General features: G+C 46.7%; 1 protein-coding gene across 1 annotated transcript; it reads left to right on the top strand.

The window, feature by feature from the left end:
* The first annotated feature begins 1130 nt into the window (after positions 1 to 1130).
* On the top strand, positions 1131 to 3244 carry LOC309495292 (uncharacterized protein). The gene is made up of 2 exons (XM_082164963.1): positions 1131 to 3022; positions 3054 to 3244. The coding sequence occupies exon 1, from the start codon at positions 1239 to 1241 to the stop codon at positions 2418 to 2420; it is 1182 nt and encodes a 393-aa protein (XP_082021089.1). The 5' UTR covers positions 1131 to 1238; the 3' UTR covers positions 2421 to 3022; positions 3054 to 3244.
* The last annotated feature ends 14344 nt before the right edge of the window (positions 3245 to 17588 follow it).

Raw genomic sequence — 17588 nt, 5'->3', positions numbered from 1 at the left:
CCTCAAATGTCACGAGCGACACGCTTGTGTTACAGCACACCGAAGCTTCTCCATCGCTGAGCGAGCGGAGCGCGCTTCGTATTCGACCCCTAGCTATCCATGCAGACGCATTGGCAAAGCTACCCGGGTTTTTTTTTTTTTTTTATTATTTTTTTTTTTTTTTTTTGGGACGATTGGCTGATTCTAGCGCAATCTCGCGCAGTGCTCATAGAACACACGACCATTTTACTCGATCACCTCGAGGATTTGGGTCTGAGTGTCAATTGGGCGAAGAGCTCCCTGTCACCCAGTCAGAAAATATCTTTCCTGGGCACAGAACTGGACTCACTATCCATGATAGCGCGACTATCACCACAGCGCGCGGTAGACATTCGACGCACAGCGAACTCTTTTCGCTGCGGCGCGTCTGTCCCGCTCAAGAGATTTCAGAAAATGCTAGGTCTCATGGCCTCAGCATCGTCAGTGCTCCAGCTGGGTCTGCTCCGCATGCGCCCGCTGCAGTTTTGGCTGAAAGCGCGAGTCCCACGCGAAGCGTGGGCACCCGGTTTGCTTCGCCTCAGGGTCAATCAGAAATGCGTTACAGCTCTGAAACCCTGGAAAGCGAACGACTGGTACCAATCAGGTGTAAGCCTGGGGACTTCCTCGAGGGTGAAAGTGGTGTCCACGGACGCGTCCACCTCGGGATGGGGAGCGCTGCTCGAGGGCAGACCGTTCTTCGGCCAGTGGTCAGAACGGGAGAAGCTCCTGCACATAAACTGCCTCGAAATGCTGGCAGTAGACAACGCGCTGACGCGTTTTTGTCCCCAAATAAAAGGTCACCACGTCTTGGTCCGTTCGGACAACATGTCTGTGGTGTCCTACATAAATCGCCAGGGCGGCATCAGATCCGAGAAACTGTACAGGCTGGCAGAACGCCTCCTGGTATGGGCTCAGTGCAACCTGCGCTCGCTCAGAGCAGCGCACGTGCCAGGGATCATGAATATAGGACCAGACAGACTGTCCAGGAACAATGTTCCGGCAGGCGAATGGTCTCTACACCCACAGACAGTCCAACTGCTGTGGAAGAAATTCGGCAGAGCGGAAGTGGACCTGTTTGCGTCTCAAGAAAACGCTAACTGTCAAGAATTTTTCTCCAAGAGCAGGAGCGCGCTGGCCCATGTGTGGCCCCGCCGCCCGCTCTATGCTTTTCCCCCCGTCTCTCTCCTGCCTCAGGTGATAGAACGGTTCAGGGAAGAAGGATGCTCAGTACTGCTGGTAGCACCGTTCTGGAAAAACCAACCTTGGTTCCCAGCCGTGATGCAGTTAGCAAGTACTGCCCCGTGGCCAGTACCAGTGAGGAGAGATCTCCTCTCACAGGCCCGCGGCTCGATCTGGCATCCTCACCCGGAACTATGGTCCCTTCATGTCTGGGCCATCAACGGGTACATGTTGGACTCCCTAAAGGAGTATTAAACACGATCACGCAGGCTAGAGCTCCGTCTACAAGACGACTCTATTCTTCGAAATGGTCAGTGTTTTCGGGCTGGTGCACAGCCCGTGGTGTGTCACCCACAAACTGTGATGTGACGGAGGTGTTTTCCTTCCTACAAGAGCTGTTGGATGGGGGCAGGGCCCCCTCCACGCTCAAAGTTTATGTGGCGGCTATAGCAGCGTTCTCAGAAACAACGCTTGGTCAGTCAATAGGAAGGAACGATTTAGTCATCCGCTTCCTTAGAGGAGCTAAGAGACTGAATCCTCCCAGACCTCCCTCAGTCCCCGTATGGGACCTTTCTACGGTTCTGGAAGCCATGAAAGGTGCGCCATTTGAGCCTTTACAGTCAATCGATTTGAAACACCTGTCTTTCAAAACGGTGTTTTTGCTGGCTCTCGCTTCAGTGAAGCGCATAGGGGATCTGCACGCGCTCTCTGTGAGCGCGGCGTGCATGGAGTTTGGGCCCAATGACTCAAAAGTTATACTCAAACCTAAGCACGGTTATGTTCCAAAATCCCTCAACACACCGTTTAGGGCGCAGATTATCTCTCTGTCAGCCCTACCGGTCCCTGATGAGGAAAGAGACGCGAGCCTCCTTTGCCCAGTCAGGGCATTACGAGCTTATGTGTCTCGCTCGTCTGTTTTCAGACAGACGGAACAGCTCTTTGTTTCGTTTAGCGGACGTTCTAAGGGACTAGCCGCGTCGAAACAGAGCCTATCCAGATGGATAGTTGATGCTATAGCGCTGGCATACGCCTCCAAGGGCATGCAGTGCCCTTTGGGTGTCAGAGCGCATTCCACGAGAGGCATGGCCTCTTCGTGGGCCTGGTCAAGTGGGATTGCCTTGCAAGATATTTGTATGGCGGCAGGCTGGGCCTCCCCGTCTACATTTATAAGGTTTTATAACCTAGAGGTTCCCGCCCTGCAGGCCAGGCTGCTGTCGGTCTAAACTACCAGTATTATCTGACCTGATGCGTTCAGCTCAGAATGCTGCGTTTGCTGAGCACAGCTCAATGTTCGACAGTTTAAAGCTGGGCAAACTGTGTAAGACCCACATTTTTCCCCATCAGTTCAGGCCGTACCCCGCCCTGTCTGTATGATGAAATTCGCGTCCCATCGACGCTACTTTATGTGGAAAAGTGAGGCTGCACCCCTCCTTCTTTCCGGACTCTCTGTGAGTTCACTGAGTGATTGTGCACTATATGTACCCCGGGCTTTCGCCCTTGGGTCTTTGGTGTCAGATCTCAGCATGCACGGCGTTTTACATTGGGTCCCCTAGCGTAAGATATCTTACGCAGTACGAGAGACCTCTCGTAAGAGAACGTACTCGGTTACTAACGTAACCTCGGTTCTCTCTAGAAGAGGGAACGAGTACTGCGTATCTTGCCGTGCATGCACACGCTCTGGTTGCTTCGATGATGAAAAACCAGATAATAGCTGCCTGCGAGCGATATTTATAGGCCTAGACCACGCCCATTTCGGCGGGACGTGACGCAGCGGGCGCGAAGTGCCCTGATTGGGTCTGACGTCACGCCAGGCCTCGCTCGATAGGCTGCTGCAGTTGCCGCAGAGCAGCCAATAGGCGCGCGAGCTGTCTCGCCTATGTCTGCATTGCTGCTGCAACGCGTTTTGCATTATTACAAAATTAAGGATAATTTTTGGCTTCAATATCTCGCGGAAAAGGATTTTCCCCTAGCGTAAGATATCTTACGCAGTACTCGTTCCCTCTTCTAGAGAGAACCGAGGTTACGTTAGTAACCGAGTACGTTTCCATGGTGACGCGTCATTGCTTGTCACGTGACACACCGCAGCAACAACAGAGCTGAATGAATGATGATCTGCTTTTATGTCATTTTTCCTTTTTTATTCAAAATATTCACAAATTTGTTAGATATGACATGAAATATCTGATATTCCGATTGTCAAATATATGCAAGTGGAAGTGTTTTGTTTTTTGAACACAATTATAACGATCGCGTTAGTTGAGCTGTAGGCTATGCGCGATGGGCCCCGCCATGTTAGTTTGTGCCGCAGACGCAGTTCAGAGAATCGGATCTGTTGGATTTACAACAAGTGAATTCATCCACTTCTCCCGAAATACATAAAAGTAAGTGGCAGGTGAACTGGGAGAAGAATAGAGTAAACTTTAAAGTTACTTACACAATGTGTATCTGATATGAATAAAACTAATTATAATGGAAAGGATTATTATTGCCTCTTCCTTTGACATCAGTGTGTATTTTACAAACTCTAAATGTATTGTTTTTTTTAGTACTTATGTCTGAAACCTAAAACAAACATTATGTGGATGAAAACACTGAAAAGTTGTGATATATGACAGCTGAGCGCGGCTCAGCTCCAGCCAACGCGCGAAAGCACATTTGAATTTAGCAGTTGATCACGTCATGCACTGACCGTTCTAATCACACCGGTGCTCCAGGGACCAGCCTAGACTGATCACACCGGTGTGAGCGTACGTGCGAAAGGGTTAAAAAGAAGAAGAATGTATTTATGTAAATTCAAATATATTTATATATGAAATGTCCGATTTTTATTTTTTTAATTTTTTTAGCCTACGTAATTTTTTGGCGGCACCCCTGACACAGTCAGGGGGCACCCCAGTGTGCCGCGGCACCCACTTTGAGAAAGGCTGGGATAACGCAATGTAAGTCGCTTTGGATAAAAGCGTCTGCCAAATGCATAAATGTAAATGTATTTAATAATATATATTAATCTTCTTTCCTAACTTTTTTCCATTTGATTAATTGAACTAATATTACTATAACTAATACATTTTTTTTTTTTTAAATCAATAAAAAATCAATAAAAAAAGGATGCAAAAAAAGAAGTTTAACACTTCAGCTATAACTTTGACAGATGATGAAAAGTATTCTGAAGAACCACTTTCTGGAGCCATACATCCTTCAAAGGCATATGATCACTTCTGAATGTAATACACCCACAGCGAGAGTTAGTCTAAGCAGTTATATCTTCACATGTCACAGTACAGAACACAAGGTCAGAGGGTGAACAAAAAAAAAACACACAAAAAAAACCTACATCTGTGAGCAATAAATGTCCATTTACTGTTCAATCCATCATGGCTGCGCATTCCGCCCAGCTCTTGACCTGACATGAAAACAGAGTTGGCAGAATGGGGACCTTTACTGAATAAATGACATGAAAAGCTGGAGGAAAAAAAGCACATAATTGTTTTGTGTGGCCTTGTGGCCGACCTTGTGATGGTGCTGCACATGCGAGTTGGCGAGACATGCAAGTTCAAAAATGGCTGCTCGAAAACAGCGCTGTAAGAGAAAGGACGCACAGGTAGTCTAACTTTTTTGCTTCTATTGTGCCTTAGGAATGGATTTCCAGCTGTTCTGTTCCAACTTCATGTTCATTTGAAATGCCTTGTTGAATCGTCACTGATAAACTGAATAAATGAGTAATTCAAACACTGCTGCAGATGAATGCCATCATTTGTGTAGTTTTGTAGCCCTCAATGCACAGTCAATAAAACAATTGACAAGCTCATTCATTCCTGGCTTTTGCAGTGGACCGTTACTGATAACAAATCAGTAGCTTTTGTTTTAAGGATACTTTCAACACATCCTAATTTTTGTTCTGTGTAAAGTATGATTGCTGAACATTGATGGCTCACAGTAATGTCAGCTTTTGTATTTCCAGAATATGTATTTTTATATATTCACTGTATATGTAAATGTCTGCATCATAGATGGTTGAAATAATCTTGCAGTGAAATATGGAAACCAAACATCATATTCTGGTATCAGCTTGTGGTTGCAGCAGTGATGAAGGGCAGGATCTAAGCGCAGCAATTCTTAAACACAAACTCAAAATAACAAAATACTCAGAGTGCTAAAACTAGAAAACTTGAACAGAACAACCAAACAATATCTGACGACGACAGACAATGAACAGAAAGAAACACAGGGCTTAAATAACCAGGCAAACAAATCAATGACATAAACAACACATGCAACAACTCAAACAATCAATTAAAAACCATGGGATCAAACTGAAACACAGGAAACAACTAGCCTAAATACATGCAAAACCCACCCAAAACAGAAACAGATGATCCCTTACATCTGGCTAAATATAAAGTTCTGGCATAGTGATGTTACATTTGACACTGAAGCTTCAAAGCGCGTATCGAGTACGCAGCGCAATTTCTCACGAAGCTCCGTACCGGAGCGCATATTGTTTTCAGAGAAACACGATCAACGTAAAACGAAGCCTCACTTTCTTTCCAGTCACGTGAATGCCACACACATTTTTTTTATTTTTTTTTTATTTTTTTGTGTGTGTAATAAATAAGCCTACAGCCTATGTTACATGATCATATATTCTGACACATAAACAGCATAGAAACCATAACATAATTAGACCAACATTTACTTGCATCAAGCAACTCTGTTGGTATTTTTATGTCTGTATGGTATTAATACAGTTGTTACATTTATTTTATTGCCACACTTTAATATGTGAATTATATTATCAGAAAACTGAACATTTAGCGTTGTCAGGCTTTTATTTGTGCTTAATGGACAAAACAACGGTGCTGCGCACTCAGCTACTCATTAACATGGCTGCTATAAATTTGACCTGCCACAAGATGGCGCTGTTTTCTACACTCTTGGTGCTTCGAATCTTTTCCCGAAACAATCAGGGGAGGCTTCATGAGGCTTAATTTGCCCATCCCTATTCTGGCATGAAACTCTAGAATCTAGAATCTAGATTCTAGATGGTGCAGGCTAATAGGTCATTTTACTCACCTGTTCATAATCACATTGTTATCTATAGGGCACAGCTGATTGGTTCCTGCCATATCAGCAGCCAATGAGCTTGCTGCTCAACCTTCAAATACTTGGGTAGCATTTGCCGTAGCAGTGCAGTGTGCTTTCAGAAATCCTCTAAAATGTAACATCTAATATAAGTGCATAGGCTTTTACGCTATATCACTGTGTTTTGCGTAGTCTGCTTAATCAATTCCTTATGAACTAACCATTTACAAGGTCTAAATTATGTGTCATGTCAGCAGTCCTGAATTAATGCTAGAGTGAATCACTAGCATTAGCAGCTAGACAATGTGCATTTTACATTTATGCAGCAGTAAGTAGACAATGTAAGGATACAGAGAAAAGCTTTTCTGAACTCTTTAAAGTGAAAGGCTTTTATTTGTATCACACACATAACAGAGCCACAGCAATTCCTAGTTTTATTTTTACAGCAGCAACATGTATTACAAACAGTTTGCAATGTTAACAAATATCAACATCTGTAGCAGACATTGCGGTTAAGTAGACACTGTATGTGTTTGCTAATTTGAGTCCATCTGTCGGCTAATGAGTCGATCATAAAATGTAAACATTACCATTTTTAAAATACAAACAATGTATTCACCTTATTTACATACAAAGTACGTAAGCAGCTGCATTTTCAGCAGAATTATATGTGGGCATATACTATTTCATAACTACAGCACGAACAGTGATGTATAAAAACCCAGACTACTTAGTCTCTTGAAAAGAGATGGTATTCATCCCTCCTGGGATGGTGCTGCTCTTCTCTCTAGTAATATGGCACATCGTCTTAGAGCTCAAACATGAATTGGGGCTCAGGTCGGGAAGCAGACAGACTGGCTTAACCGACCGTCTGCTAGCTGTCTCACGTCACCAAGGTCAGATAAAGACCATCACATAGAGACTCTTTCACCTAGATATCATCATATAGAGACTGTGTATGTTCCCCGAATTAGGAAATACAAAAAAACTTAAGGGTAAGGGGAACATTTTTATTGACGTTCAACAAATAAAAAACAGATATAATACAAATGAGCAAATGATAAAGCTTAATTGGGTTGCTGGATATTCAATCCCTTACTTCAAAAGCACGTATTGTTAATGATATGATTACAGACTATAACCTAGATGTGCTGTGTTTGACAGAAACCTGGCTAAAAGCAAATGATTACATGACTTTAAATGAGTCCCCCCACAAGATTACGGATATAAACATGAATCTCATCTGAAAGGCAAAGCTGTACAGGTGTTGCTGTAATTTATAGTAATATTTTCAGAATTACTAAGAAGTCTTCAAATATAATTATGTTGAAGGGTTGGTGCTTAAAGTAACAATATATAGTATAAATGATAAATCACGTTTGAGATGTGTGCTGGTTACTGTATACAGGCCACCAGGGCACCATACAGACTTTGTCAAATAATTTGCTGACTTTCTAACAGAGTTAGTACTGGCTGCAGATAAAGTCCTAATTGTTGGTGATTTTAATATCCATGTAGATAACGAAAAAGATGCATTGGGATTGGCATTTAAAGACATTCTTAACTCTATTGGAGTTAGACAACATGTGTCAGGACCCACTCATTCTCGTAATCATACTCTAGATCTAATATTATCAATGGAATCAATGCTGATGCCGTTGAAATTCTGCAGCAGAGCGATGACATCTCAGATCATTATCTAGTCTCGTGTAAACTTCATTTAGCCAAGGCTGCAAAGCCGACTTCGTGTTACAAATATGTTAGACCTATCACTTCTGCCACTAAAGATTGCTTTAATCTTCCTGATCAGTATCATCATCTCAGCATCCCAGATAGCTTAGAAGAACTTGATATTGTGACAGAAACTTTTAACGCTCTCTTTTCCAGTACTTTAGACAGAGTTGCTCCTTTGCCCTTAAGGAAGATTAAAGAAAATAGTCCAATGCCGTGGTACAACGAGCACACTCGGGCCCTTAAGAGAGCAGCCAGAAAAATCGAGCACAACTGGAAGAAAACAAAACTAGAGGTGTTTCGCATTTCATGGAAAGAGAGCACGATTGCGTACAGAGAGGCCTTAAAAGCTGCTAGATCTGCTTATTTGTTAAACCTATTAGAAGAAAATAAACAAAACCCTTGGTATTTATGTAGCACCCCTACCTGTCTTTCTTGTAATTAAGTTGGACAGCGCTCCAGTTTCATTAACGATACACCTACAGATGTTGAAGTTAGGCCCCTCTGGTGTCACTAAATGAATTAATTTTTCTATAAAACTATACTCACTTATGCTTAAACGGACTGGTATAATCTCTTTTGAAATAATAAATCTCTTTGAAAGTAACAAAATGTAAAGAATTTAATTTGTATAAAATAAAAAGGTCAAATTAGATCATATAAACAAATAACAGTATGTGATTCATTCACACGGTCACATTTTATCTCAAATCACCAATGGACACAATATCACACCAAATATGTAATATATTTTGAGTCAAAATTAATGAATGTGTCTGTCACACTTTCACTATAGATGAAAATGGTAAAAAATCACAGTTTTTAAGTGCACTGTATAACATCATATGAATGATAACGAAACACTGTGGGCCCACAGACACACACACCATTGCAGGCCTGAGACGTTGCTGGGGAACGTGGTGGCCTTTGAAACAACAAACTGGCCGCTTCACTTTCCTGAGCGGGAAAACAAACTTACACAAAGGTCCCTGAATTCACTTTGACTCAGCTGCACTGAAGAAATCTCAGGAAATCTTCCTCTGAATAAAGGCCAACAACTCCTCTGCACTGTAGGCCTCCGGAATATCGTCCTCCGGTGGCTGTGCTCTCTGAAGACAAGCCACAGACTCCTCTTTCGCGGCCAGCAAACTCCCTATTCTCACTCGTTAACTAAAGTGAGTGTCTTCAGTCTTTGAGTCTGTCCCCAGTTATCTTTACAATAACTTGAAACACTGTCTGTATTGGCGATCTGTACCACAAAAGAAAAAAAGGGCAGCGATGTCGAGCGTACATACAAAGAGAATTGTTACGAAACAAAATAACACTCATTCCAAAACATGTCTAACACACTTTACTATGCACAATTAGTGTTTTAATCAGATGAATTATCGATTAAAACATTTTTTTTGTTACCGCAATCTCCCCGTGTCTTTCCGATCGGCCGCACTTGGCAATATCTATCTCGTCTCCTCTAGAACAACCACTCACGTTACACAAAACACCAGTGAGGGCCGGGACTTAATTCACATAAACCAATAAAATAATGAAACTCCTAACTTGTTTGTTAATGCCACGTTCTCTTACGAGAGGTCTCTCGTACTGCGTAAGATATCTTACGCTAGGGGAAAATCCTTTATCCGCGAGATATTGAAGCCTTATCCTTAATTTTGTAATAATGCAAAACGCGTTGCGGCAGCATGCAGACATAGGCGAGGCAGCTCGCGCGCCTATTGGCTGCTCTGCGGCAACTGCAGCAGCCTATCGAGCGAGGCCTGGCGTGACGCCAGACCCAATGAGGGTGCTTCGCGCCCGCTGCGTCACGTCCCGCCGAAACGGGCGTGGTCTAGGCCTATAAATACCGCTCGCAGGCAGCTATTATCTGATTTTTCATCCTTCAAGCGAAGCACACGCATCGCTGGAGCTGGAGAAGAAGCCGCGCCGTCTGAGAGAGAGCACCTTCAGCGGGACGAGTCACTGAAGTCGCTGGCCGCGCCGCCTTCCTTGCCTTCCTGCTGCGCTATCCGGCGTTATATCCTTTCTCTGCTACTGTGTTTATGTATGTGTGTGTGCTCGCCGCCGCAACACACACTCTCATTGCACTAAAAGAGCTGGGCGTCTTTTTGAAGACGCCCCTTTTCCTGAGGATCACACAGCTCTCGCGCTTGCTGACGGCGACTGCCCTCACTGCGAGCTAGTTACTGCCTATGGTGACTCTGAGGACTCACCTGGCATCCTTCTCCGAGACTGCTCCTCCGCCCCCCCCCCCCAACCTGCAAAGCTTGCCGGTTCGCCCGCTTGCCTTGCCTGCTTGGGGGACGATACCTGTTCTCCCTCTGTTCGAGCCGCGCAAACCGCGCCGCTCACAGGGGATGTCAGGAGCGGGCGGTCACGGGGCTAGCTTTCTCTCTCCCTCTGTTCAAGCCGCGCAAACTGCGCCACTCACAAGGGAGGCTGGAAGCGGACGGTCGGGGTTAGTTTTCTTTACGTTATAAGAAAGCTACCCTGCCTCTGCGCCCCATTCATGCGTCACTCACCGGCGAAAGGAGAAAGGAGTGTTTTTAGTCCCTCCGAGGATGGACTGACCTTCAATTTCTCATACATTTCTCAGTTCCCTGATCAGGCGACTGGAAATATCAATATTGCAGCAAACGAGCTTGTTTTAATACAAGCGCGCCTGCAAGCAAACGCCGAAGAAAACATGTTGACGCTCTTATATGCTCATGCATCCGAAAGCTTTTGTGTTCCCCCCTGTGGCTCAGTGGCGGAATTTTAGGTTTTCCGCACGAGAGACCGGTGTTCGAATCCCGGTCTAGCGGCAGTTAAATTATGCCGCCAATGCTTCGCTCTGTCAGTTCCCTGAAAGGCGACTGCAGATGTGCATTTTGCAGCCAACGAGCGCGCTGTACAACCCGCTCGCCTGCACCCAAACACCGTTTCTATGGTTTCCGTGAGTCACTGGCGTAAGGAGAAAAGAGAGTGTTTCTGGTCCCGCTGCGGACGGACCGACCTCCATTTTCTCGTACATTTCTCATTCCCCTCTGAAGTTCGGGCGACTGGAAATGTCAGTATTGCAGTGAGCAAGCCTGTTGTAATACACGCATGCCTGCAAACAAACGCCAGCACGTTGACGCTCTCTGATAATACTCGCGCTAACTGAGTTACAATGTGTCTCCCCCTGTGGCCCAGTGGCAGACTCTCAGGTTTTTGCGCGCGAGAGACCCGTGTTCGATCCCGGGTCTACCGGCAGATAAAATTATGCCGTCAATGCTCGCTCTGTCAGTTCCCTGAAAAGGCGACTGCAGATGTGTTTTGCAGCCAACGAGTGCGTTGTACAACCCGCTCGCCTGCACCCAAACACCGTTTCTATGGTGTTCCGTGCGTCACTGGCGTAAGGAGAAAAGAGAGTTTTCTGGTCCCGCTGCGGACGGACCGACCTCCATTTCCTATACATTTCTCATTCCCCTCTGAAATTCAGGCGACTGGAAATGTCAATATTGCAGTGAACGAGCCTGTTGTAATGCACGCAGGCCTGCAATAAACGCCAGCATGTTGACGCTCTCTGTTTCTATGGCAACTTCTCGCTCGTTCAGTTCCAGTAAATGTGACTGTTCCAGTGTATTCTGCAGTAAACAAGTCGGCGACGCAGCACGCTTGCCTGCACACAAACGCCGCTTTTACGGCTACCCAGATAAATCCCATAAGTGTGAATTTTCTGGTGTCCCGGCCACGGCCGATGGTGTTTTATGTGTAGAAAGAATGCCCAGTGCCCATCTCTACACACAAGCACAGCCCGTCACACAGGGCTCGCGCACATAAATCGACTCAGATCGATTGCGTATCAAACGTGGTAAATGTGCCCACTACCCAGTGCCCACAAACACTACGTTATGCATGTCTCACGTTTTCTGTAAAAACGAAACCAACGTGCATTCGCTTCACTCAAGCGATCAATGCTTTCGGTGTGGTAAATGTGCCCGCTATCCCGCGCCCACATCCACGCACAGGCATGACAGTTCCTACGGGACTCGCCAAACCCTCCCCCTCTCGGTTGACCGCCGCAGAGGAGTCGAGCGCGGGTAATCTGCCCGCTGTTATCACCGCGCCCCTGCCTCAAATGTCACGAGCGCGACGCTTGTGTTACAGCACACCGAAGCCTCTCCATCGCTGAGCGAACGGAGCACGCTTCATATTCAACCCCTAGCTATTCATGCAGATGCATGGGCAGAGCTGCCTGGGGTTTCGAAGTGGGTGCTAAACATTATAAAAAGAGGCTATTCGCTGCAGTTTCGCCGACGCCCTCTCCTCTATACGGCGCGCGTCAAGACCACGGTAAAACAGAAGTAGCACATTTACTTCGAGCCGAAGTGGCGAAACTATTGAGCAAAGGGGCCATAGAGCCTCTCTCTCAAGTTCAGAGCGAAGGAGGGCTATACAGCAGATACTTCCTGGTGCCGAAAAAAGACGGGGGTCTCAGACCCATACTACAGTCCCTGACAAAAGTCTTGACGCTTATCTATTTTGTAGAAACACCTGCTATTAACCTGACTTTTAATTAATCAATTGGTGTTAGAAATAGCTCATATGAAAAGCTAAAACCCTCCCAAATGATGTTTAATGCACTGAAATAAATTAGTTTCACTGAAAAAAGATTTATCATTTAATCAAGACAGAAAGGTCAAATTTTGGCAAGACAAAAGTTTTGTCGCCTATACAGAAATTGAACAAATTTACTGCAAATACAAAAATATGTCAGCAAATTAAGTAGTGGTGCTGTGAGATCCAAATTTAATATCTTGTATGACTTCCATGAGCTTGAAGGACTGCATCCATGCGGTTTGGCAAGGATTCATACAATTTATTGATGAAGTCATCAGGAATAGCAAAGAAAGCAGTCTTGCATGCCTCCCAGAGTTCATCAATATTCTTTGGTTTCGTCTTCCACGCTTCCTCTTTCATCCTACCCCACATATGCTCAATGATGTTCATGTCTGGTGACTGGGCTGGCCAATCCTGGAGCATCTTGATCTTCTTCGCCTTGAGGAACTTTGATGTGGAGATGGAAGTATGCGATGGAGCACCATCCTGCTGCAGAATTTGGCTTCTTTTATGGTTGGGAATATAAGAGGTAGCTAAGATTTCTTGGTATTTTAGACTATTGATGTTGCCTTCCACCCTGCAGATCTCTCGCACACCCCCATACTGGATGTAACCCCACACCATGATTTTTCCGCCACCAAACTTCACTGTTTTCTGGGTGAATCTCGGATCCATGCGGGCTCCAGTAGGTCTCCTGCAATATTTGCGGCGACTGTGGTGTAATTCAACAGAAGATTCATCTGAAAAATCCACCTTCTTCCACTTTTCCAGCGTCCATCCTTTTAGCAGGCTGTGGGCCTTGGCAAATGCCACACGGTTTTTCAATTGTCTTTTGTTTAGTGCTGGCTTCTGGACACTGATACGACCATGGAGGCCATTTCGAGACAGAATCCGACAAACTGTTCTGGTTGACACAGGGACTTCAGGTGACCAGGTCTCGTGGAGCTCTGCTGCAGTGGAAAATGGGCTGGCCTTGGATTTCCGAGCCAAGAAACGGTCCTCTCGAGCAGTTGTCTTGCGGGGTCTGCCTGACCTGGGCTTGTCAAAAACGTCTACTGTGTCTTCAAATGTTTTTTTTTTATCCTCTGTACTTGATGCTGAGACACATTGAAGGTGTCTGCCACATCAGCAGTGGATCTGGTCTTCAGCCTCTTGATAATCAAAACTTTAGTCTCAGGGTGAATCTTAGGCATGTTTGCAGAGGTCTAGTTGCAGTTGATGTGAAGGTCTAGTGTACTGGGGTTGTTTTTATACACACCTGAGACCTAATTGATCCATTATTAGTCACAGGTGAAGCTCATATGACAAGGCGACAACACTTATGTCTTTGCAAAAATTGACTCAATGGGCTTTACCAAGCTGTGAATATTAGAATACTTTTTGACAGTTTCGTTTTGCACTGAAACATTATTACAAAAGCTGTTGGGATTAAAATGAGCCATTTCTTGTAAAAAAAATCTTGATTAGAAATATATTTCAGCGGCACTTCAGGTCAATTTGTACCCAAGCGACAAGACTTTTGTCAGGGACTGTAGATCTAAGGCAACTGAACAGAGTGCTTGTGAAGCGACAGTTCAGGATGCTCACGACCAGAAAAATCCTCGCGCAGATTCGCCGAGGAGACTGTTTCGTGTCTATAGATCTGAAAGACGCGTATTTTCAAATACAGATAGCATCACGTCACAGGCGATTTTTGAGATTCGCCTTCGAGGGCCAGGCATATCAGTACACAGTCCTGACGTTCGGTTTATCCCCGGCACCCCGTACATTTACGAAGTGCATGGATGCGGCGCTCGCACCCATCAGAATGAGGGGCGTGCAAGTACTGAACTAGTTGGACGATTGGCTGATTCTAGCGCAATCTCGCTCAGTGCTCATAGAGCACACGACCATTTTACTCGATCACCTCAAGAATTTGGGTCTCAGAGTCAATTGGGCGAAGAGCTCTCTGTCCCCCAGTCAGATGATATCTTTCCTGGGCACAGAGTTGGACTCGCTGTCCATGATAGCGCGACTATCACCACAGCGCGCGGTAGACATTCAGCGCACAGCAAGCTCGTTCCGCTGCACCGCGTCTGTCCCGCTCAAGAAATTTCAGAAGATGCTGGGTCTCATGGCCTCAGCATCATCAGTGCTCCAGCTGGGCCTGCTCCGCATGCGCCCGCTGCAGTTTTGGCTGAAAGCGCGAGTCCCACGCCAAGCGTGGGCATCTGGTCTGCTTCGCCTCAAGGTCAATCAGAAGTGCGTCACAGCTCTGAAACCTTGGAGAGCGGACGACTGGTACCAATCAGGTGTAAGCCTGGGGACTTCCTCGAGGGTGAGAGTGGTGTCCACGGACGCATCTACCTCGGGATGGGGAGCGCTGCTCGAGGGCAGACCGTTCTTCGGCCAGTGGTCAGAACGGGAGAAGCTCCTGCACATAAACTGCCTCAAAATGCTGGCAGTAGACAACGCGCTGAAGCGTTTTGTCCCCAAATAAAAGGACGCCACGTCCTGGTCCGCTCGGACAACATGTATGTGGTGTCCTACATAAATCGCCAGGGCGGCCTCAGGTCCAGGAGCCTGTACAGGCTAGCAGAACGCCTCCTGGTATGGGCTCAGCGCAACCTGCGCTTGCTCAGAGCAGCGCACGTGCCAGGGCTCCTAAATATAGGACCAGACAGACTGTCCAGGAACAATGTTCCGGCAGGCGAATGGTCTCTACACCCACAGACAGTCGGAAGAGCGGAAGTAGACCTGTTCGCGTCTCAAGAAAACGCTCACTGTCCGGAATTTTTCTCCAAGAGCGGGGACGCGCTGGCTCATGTATGGCCCCACCGCCCGCTCTATGCTTTTCCCCCTGTCTCTCTCCTGCCTCAGGTGATAGAGCGGATCAGGGAAGAAGGATGCTCAGTACTGCTTGTAGCACCGTTTCTGGGAAAACCAACCTTGGTCCCCAGTTGTGATGCAGTTATCGAGCACTGCCCCGTGGCCAGTGCCAGTGAGGAGAGACCTCCTCTCTCAGGCCCACGGCTCGGTCTGGCATCCTCACCCGGAATTGTGGTCCCTTCATGTCTGGGCCATCAACGGGTACATGTTGAACTCCCTAAGGGAGTATTAAACACGATAACGCAGGCTAGAGCTCCGTCTACGAGACGGCTCTACTCTTCGAAATGGTCAGTGTTTTCGGGCTGGTGCACAGCCCGTGGCGTGTCACCCACAGACGGTGGAGTGACGGAGGTGTTTTCCTTCCTACAAGAGCTGTTGGATAAGGGCAGGACCCCTTCCACGCTCAAAGCTTATGTGGCGGCTATAGCAGCGTTCTCAAGAACAACGCTTGGTCAGTCAATAGAAAGGAACGATTTAGTCATCCGCTTCCTTAGAGGGGCTAAGAGACTGAATCCTCCCAGACCTCCCGCAGTCCCCGTATGGGACCTTTCTACGGTACTGGAAGCCATGAAAGGTGGACCATTCGAGCCTTTACAGACGATTGATCTGAAACATCTGTTTTTCAAGACTGTGTTTCTGCTGGCTCTCGCTTCAGTGAAGCGCATAGGGGACTTACACGCGCTCTCTGTGAGCGCGACGTGCATGGAGTTTGGGCCTAATGACTCAAGAGTTATACTCAAACCTAAGCACGGTTATGTTCCGAAATCCCTCAACACACCGTTTAGGGCGCAGGTTATCTCCCTGTCAGCCCTACCCGTCCCTGATGAGGAAAGAGACGCGGGCCTCCTTTGCCCAGTCAGGGCATTGCGAGCTTATGTGTCTCGCTCGTCTGTTTTCAGACAGACAGAGCAGCTCTTTGTTTCGTTTAGCGGGCGTTCTAAGGGACTAGCCGCGTCGAAACAGAGCCTATCCAGATGGATAGTTGATGCTATAGCGCCGGCATACGCCTCCAAGGGCATGCAGTGCCCGTTAGGTGTCAGAGCGCACTCCACGAGAGGCATGGCCTCTTCGTGGGCCTGGTCGAGTGGGATTGCCTTGCAAGATATTTGTACGGCGGCGGGCTGGGCCTCCCCGTCTACATTTATAAGGTTTTACAACCTAGAGGTTCCCGCCCTGCAGGCCAGGCTGCTGTCGGTCTAGTTAACCAGTATTAGCTGACCTGATGCTATCAGCTCAGAATGCTGCGTCTACTGAGCACAGCTCGATGATCGACAGTGAAAAGCAGTAGCACAAGATGTGCCTGGGCAAACTGTGTAAGACCCACATTTCCCCATCAGTTCAGGCCGTACCCCGCCCTGTCTGTATGATGAAATTCGCGTCTAAGCGACGCTGCCATATGTGGAAGAGTGCGGCTTCGCCCCTCCCTCTTCCCTGACTCCCTGTGAGTTCCAAGGGTGATTGTGCGCTATATGAACCCCGGGCTTTCGCCCTTGGGTCTTTGGTGTCAGATCTCAGCATGCACAGCGTTTTGCATTGGGTCCCCTAGCGTAAGATATCTTACGCAGTACGAGAGACCTCTCGTAAGTGAACGTACTCGGTTACTAACGTAACCTCGGTTCTCTCTAGAAGAGGGAACGAGTACTGCGTATCTTGCCGTGCATGCGCACGCTCTGGTTGCTTCGATGATGAAAAACCAGATAATAGCTGCCTGCGAGCGGTATTTATAGGCCTAGACCACGCCCGTTTCGGCGGGACGTGACGCAGCGGGCGCGAAGCACCCTCATTGGGTCTGGCGTCACGCCAGGCCTCGCTCGATAGGCGCGCGAGCTGCCTCGCCTATGTCTGCATGCTGCCGCAACGCGTTTTGCATTATTACAAAATTAAGGATAATTTTTGGCTTCAATATCTCGCGGAAAAAGGATTTTCCCCTAGCGTAAGATATCTTACGCAGTACTCGTTCCCTCTTCTAGAGAGAACCGAGGTTACGTCAGTAACCGAGTACGTTTTTCCACATGTACATAGCAATCAAACTTGAAATAGGAATGACGTTCATAAAGGAACACACACACACCTTTATACATAATATATAGAGATGTATCATTCACATTTTAGCT

The sequence above is a fragment of the Leuciscus leuciscus genome, assembly GCF_965113295.1.
Source record: "Leuciscus leuciscus genome assembly, chromosome: 3".
In the NCBI taxonomy this organism is placed as follows: Eukaryota; Metazoa; Chordata; class Actinopteri; order Cypriniformes; family Leuciscidae; genus Leuciscus; species Leuciscus leuciscus.
This window is presented reverse-complemented; position numbering and strand designations above follow the sequence as displayed.

Coding starts and splice junctions, on each gene's coding strand:
- LOC309495292 (XM_082164963.1), top strand. CDS start 1,239: ATGCTCAGTACTGCTGGTAGCACCGTTCTGGAAAAACCAACCTTGGTT.